Here is a 6000-nt window from a genome sequence, read left to right as displayed (position 1 = left end):
AAGCTTTAGTAATATTAAATAATAAGTCATAGTAGGTGATTTAAAACATTTAATTTAATCATAGTTACAGGCTGCTAAATTTTCATTGTTAGTTACTGTATTTGGGGAAAGTGTGAGTGGGGAACATGATTTGACTCATCAAATTTCAATTAGCAAGACAAACTGTAATGCTGTTTTAGTTTGTTGGTTTTTTTTTTAAGATTGTCCCTTTTAAAGAAAAATAACATTAAGTTTTAAAATGAGGGCATTACTTTTCAAAAGCAAATCCAAGAACCCAACCAAAGAAAAGGAAGATACCACAGTATACCTGTGAAGAAAATCTTTTGATTAATAATGTTGATGTCATAAAACTAGTTATATTTATACTGCAAATCAGAACAAGAATTTTAAAGAATAAAATTCAAAATACACTAGGCTCTAGAAGCAAAAGGAGCTTCAGTGATATTCAAGTTTGCATTGTTTTTACAAACTTTTTATTTGAAAAATAAAATTAAAGCAGAAATACAAAAAATCTTGACACATCATGATTCAAAGAAAAGATTGTTAATTTTTTAACACTGTTCACTTGAAACACCAAAGCAAGAAAGTTTTGTATAGAAATTTTATTGTGTAAAGGAGGAATGCAATTTCTGAAAAAAATTCACTTACAGTGGGTATTTGGCATTGATGGAAAAAATATTATTCCTATGTGAAAATGCAATATTTACATTCAAGTTACACTTACAATTTCCAGGTCAAATGCTATCCAAACTCACTCGTATATTATATTCTAAAGCACCGTTTATTATTCAATAAAAGGCTAGAGTTTTCTTAGAAATTGATTTCCCTAATCTCACTGAATGATGTCTAAACTTAGGCAAAATTAGACTGAACCCGCAATAAATGAATTTCACTAAGTCTCTATTTTATATTTGAAATTCTTAAGTTAGCATTTGTGGAGTTAAGAAATAGCTTGGTACAATCAGTTATTAAAATGTAAAATGGTTTTCTTATTTAAATGACAAAAAAGCAGCATGAAAACATACTAAAATGACTCAGTGCTGAGAAATTATTTTTAACATGCTAATTATAGCCATATAATTAATGCAAATGACAAGACTTTACAAAAAAAAAAAGATTGTCAAAAGCACGTTCCTTGCTCCTTCAGCAGTAGTCATCAAATTGTTGAACAAAATAAAATAGATGAAGAAACTCAAATCCATGTAGTTTTGGTTACCTTTCTTAATTTTTACTAGCTCAAGTTTTTCCTCACACATTTTAAATACATTTGTGAATTTAGTGCTTATTTCAAAATTATACCGGAGTAACTATCCTAGTTTCCCGATTATGTTCCAGGGTTTAGTTGTTGTTTTGTTTTTAAATGATGTCTTCCAAATGAACACACTTTATTTAAAAATAGTAGTTGGAGCTCTATATTTATTAAAATATAGCTAATTTCACAAGTAGGTTGTATCTTTTCTTCAATTGTTCTGTGCCATTTTTCTTCACAAATTCTAAAGTCAATACTCTTATTGTCTACACGGTGCAGGCAAAATTAAAGGATGAGAGAATTCTTATCCATCACACCTTTCCTGATTGTCTCATGTTAAGCTCTACTTTTTAAAATCCTAGAAGGACCAACTCTGAAGAAGTAGGCAGACATCTTGCAACAAGCACTGACTTTTCCTTTGGGTCTTTCTCAGGTAGCAATTTCTCCTCCACTGCATGCAGGCTGGCAGCTAGCAATGGGTTGCTGAGCTGATATAATTTCTAATTCAGATTCACGTACAAAAATCACCGCATCGCCACTTACGTTTATTAGACATTGTGCCTGTAAGTGCAACAGAAAATAGTCAATCATAAAATCAACAAATATAATAAATGAGCATTCTTCTGTTTTCCAAGATTTGCAAAGTACTTTATATACATTATCTCATTTGAGCTTTATAATAATCCTCAGAGGAAGTTGCTACAAGTATTAATATTCTCCTTTTATAAAGAAGGAAACTGAGTTAGACAAGTTTATATGAGCTGACCAAACTGAATCATAAAATTTTGAACTTGGAAACAGGCCAACATGCTGGACAAATGGTCATCTAGCCTTGGTCTGAAGAAGCCTGTCAGTGAAGAAGAACCCAGTACATCTTAATCATAGGCTCATAAAATGAGAGGTGGAAGGGTCCTTGGAAGTCATTTAATCCATTCCAATTCATCTAGTCCAATCTCATTTTACTGAAGAGAAAAACTGGGGCCCAGAGCATCATCAAATTGCCTAAAGTCACATAGGTGGCAAATTGCAGAGATGGTATCTGAACCCTGTCTTCTGGTTCTTAATACAACATTCCTTCAACTATACCACATTGCTTCTCTGTAACACGCTTCCCCTCGAGCCGTTTCACATATAGTTCTCATCATTAGGAAATGTGCCTCTCTGCAACTTCCATACATTAGTTCCTATTGCGTCCTCTGGGGACAAACAGAACAAGTCAAATCCTTCTATATAACAGCCTTTCAAATACTTGAAGATGATAGTACCTTAAGACTCCTCTTTTCCTGGATAACTAGCTCACAGATTCTCACACTCCAACCTGCTTGGATTTCCAGCCTACAAAGGTCCTTCCTATCATGCAAAACTGAACAAACTACGCAAACTTTGGTACGACTAGGACAATATACAAAAGGGATAGTTAGTTCCCTCGTCCTAGAAGTTAGGCCTTTCTTAATGCAACCTAAGATTAGCCTTCTGTTCTGCTGTATCTCTGCTGCTTTATTATTCATTCATACAGAGCTTTCAGTCCACTAAAAACTTCAAGTTTTTTTCAGATGGAAGTGCTTTCTAGTCACACCTCTACCATCTTGTAATTTTAATTTGAATACAACAATAAATCATTATCTATATCAAATTTAATCTTACTAGATTTGACCCACCACTCATTCTAATCTGTCACTTTTAGATCCTCTTATGCAGCAGTTTAGCTGTCCTAAGTTCTTTGTCATCTGAAAATTTGATTAGCATGCCACTTAAATCTTTAACCAATTAATAGATAAAAATGTTAAAGACCACAGGGCTAAAGACAAATCCCTGGGGCATTCCGTTGGAAGACCAAACCGTTGATGACCACTTTCTGGGCCCTGCCCCTGAACAAGTTCTAAATATACCTATGATTAGTCTAGGTCATATTTCTCCATCTTTCCCACCATTATAGCATGAGACACTGTCACATGTTTCGCCATATTCTAGAGGAGCTACATACATGGCATTTCTCTGATCTGCCGATATAGAAAACCTGTCAAAAAAGAAAATAGGGTACATACCAAAGACTGATTATAAGGGACTCAACAAGGACAGACCTTTTACTTTTTAAATATGTAAAATGTAAAATGTAAGTCTAAGATTCCTATTAATAATTAGGTAGCTCATAAGAAAGACTGGAGTAAACCTGAGTATGATATGAATTTAAAAAGTAAAAACCATTTGGAAACAGCTAAAAAGTATAATTATTTTATACAAATGAGATGCAAGAGGACGAATCGATACAGAGGAATTAAGATGGAGGAGGAGGGCTGGTAGTTCTGGTAACCTACTTTCATTGGCAACGGGTTCAAGAAGGAACAATGTATATGTATTTAGAAGAGTATAAAATTCTAAAAGAGAATTTAGAAGAGTATAAATTAGATTAATTAGTATAATTTAGAGGAGGATTTAGGAGAGTATAAATTTAGAAGAGTGTAAAATTTTGAATTCAGAAGAAATAAAATGGTAGGGGGATAGGGTGCAGGAGAGGACAAGGGAGGGATCTTTGGAGGGGAAGGTGAGAAAATAGATAAAAAGAGGGTATAGAAGTGTGTTTAGATTTATGGGAATGGGGGGATAGGGGATGGATCCTTGGAGGGGGGTAGACAAGTAACAAGAAGGCAAGGTAGCAGGTAAAAGTAAAGTAGAAGAGATGGCAGGGATAGGAAACAAGAGAGATGTAGAAACATAAAAAACAAATATCAGGAGTAGAATTTGTTTGGGAAAGTATGTCTATATATTGTATGTATATATGTATATGTGTATGTATATATCTATAGCTACAGAGAAACATATCTAAACTTAATTGCAGCTTCTGGGGTGGGGGAGGGAAGAACAAAGTAAAAAAGGGCACAGCAGAGAACAAAAGAAAACTCACAAGCAAACAAATAAAAGATGGATAGTTCTCAATACGTGTATTATTTATCATACAGGCTTTCTTGAAATGAAAATTTATTGTTACATAGTTTGAATCCTCTCATGTTCTGCTATGCACATGACATGCTTTTTTTTCTTTCTTATGTTCTAAGTCCCAATATTTAAGTTTATGATATGTTTTTGTTTCTTTTCTCTATTCTGTTATTTATGTTCTGGTGTTTGAGCCTAAAATAAAATTTAAAAAAAGAAGAAGAAAATGGTGCTATTCTGGCATGACTTTGTTTTGATGCTACCTTATGGTTATTAATTCCTTTTCTAGATGTTCACCAAACCTCTTTAATATATTTCATACTTTTGCCAGGAGTTGAAGCTAAGCTGACTGGTATATACTATGCAAAGCCCTCCATTTCACATTTTAAAAAAAAATCGGACACTTGCTCTTCTCCAGTCCTGCAGTGCCTCTCTAATTCTCCATGATTTTTGAAGGATCATAGGAAGGAGAAGAATAATTACACCTACCAGTTCCTTCACTAGCTGAGGGTAGTGACCTGGGCCTAGTGACCTGAACTTATCAAGGGCAGCTGAGTGCTTTCTTACTATCTGCCTGCTTATCTTGACTTATTAGCCATTTTTGCTGGCCTTTTCAGTCGAAAGATTATTCCCCTTGTAGAAAAAAGAAAATAAGTGATTTCTTAATCACTATCTCTCCCCTCTCTGTTATTTGTTATGATTAACTCATCTATACCATCCTCTTTTCCATAGGACAGCTTTTAAAAACCATTTTGTTGCCCTTATTTTTCCTTTCCAGGCTCAGCTTACACTCCTAGTACACTTCTTACAGGACAATGGCATGCTTTTGCATTCATTTTTTATCACCTACCTTTGCTTCCATACCCATCTTTAAAAATAAATTTGGTTACAAATTTCCCAGATATCCACGTTGGTCTCTTTAGACAACTTTTGATAGCTCCTGGAGAAAACTGTTTTTCTTTGTGCCGTCACATTTTCTCACAGCCACATAGCAATTGTCAGAGGGGAAAGCTCTATCTTGACTCCAAAAATTTTTCCATGCTACCTCACTTAAATCCCCCATTAGCTTCAGATAACACAAAAGTGAGAAGGGGGCCCAGATCACCAAGTGTGTACTGCTTAGTGCAAATTTAACGTAACTACTATAAAGATAACTTGTATGAGAAAATGTCATCATCATAGTTAACATTTAGATTTTGCTTTAAAGTTTTTAAAAAGCATTTTATATATTCTATTGAGCTTCACAAAAATCCCATGAGGTAAGTACTATAGATCTTATTTTCTCCCATTTTACAGCATATGAAAATGAGGCTCAGAGAGGTATAACCTGCCCACTAAAATAGAATTAGACAGGATGATATTTGAACTCATGTCTCTCTTCACTCCAAATCTAGCACTCTAGCCAATGTATTGTGTTGCATTTAAAGTTTAAATTGATTTGAATTAAAAAGTTTAAATTGATTAAAAAGATTAAAAAGATTTAAATTGATAAAAAGTTGATTTAATAGAAGTACTTTTAATAGCAAAGGGGTAAAATTCCCTCAGAGTGAATACTATTATGAATGAGGGTTCAGAACCACCCAGTACCAATGAAGAGTGGGAGGAATGCTTGTTTGGAGTCCAAGGTTCCTGTTCCAAGTCCCTGGCAATTTAATCCATGAGACTGTGGCAGGTCCCTCAACCTCTCTGGACCTCAGTTTCTTCATCTTCATTATGAGGTAGTAACAGATTTTCTCCATGGTCCCTTAGAGTTCCACAATCCTATGATCTTTTTTTATTGAACTGGTTACAATAAATTCTCTCCAAGGAATAAACTTTCT

At 34.2% G+C, this 6000-nt stretch overlaps 1 protein-coding gene across 15 annotated transcripts in view; it reads right to left on the bottom strand.

Moving 5' to 3' along the window:
- Positions 1–582: 582 nt before the first annotated feature.
- C2CD5 (C2 calcium dependent domain containing 5) overlaps positions 583–6000 on the bottom strand; it is a 124700-nt gene continuing 119282 nt past the window's right edge. For all 15 annotated transcript variants that reach the window (XM_036759692.1, XM_036759694.1, XM_036759697.1 and 12 more), the window contains one exon: positions 583–1810. In XM_036759692.1, coding sequence (XP_036615587.1) covers positions 1679–1810 — 132 coding nt within the window. In that variant the 3' untranslated portion in view covers positions 583–1678. The remainder of the gene's footprint in view (positions 1811–6000) is intronic.

This window comes from Trichosurus vulpecula, chromosome 5 (assembly GCF_011100635.1).
Source record: "Trichosurus vulpecula isolate mTriVul1 chromosome 5, mTriVul1.pri, whole genome shotgun sequence".
Taxonomy (NCBI): domain Eukaryota; kingdom Metazoa; phylum Chordata; class Mammalia; order Diprotodontia; family Phalangeridae; genus Trichosurus; species Trichosurus vulpecula.
This window is presented reverse-complemented; position numbering and strand designations above follow the sequence as displayed.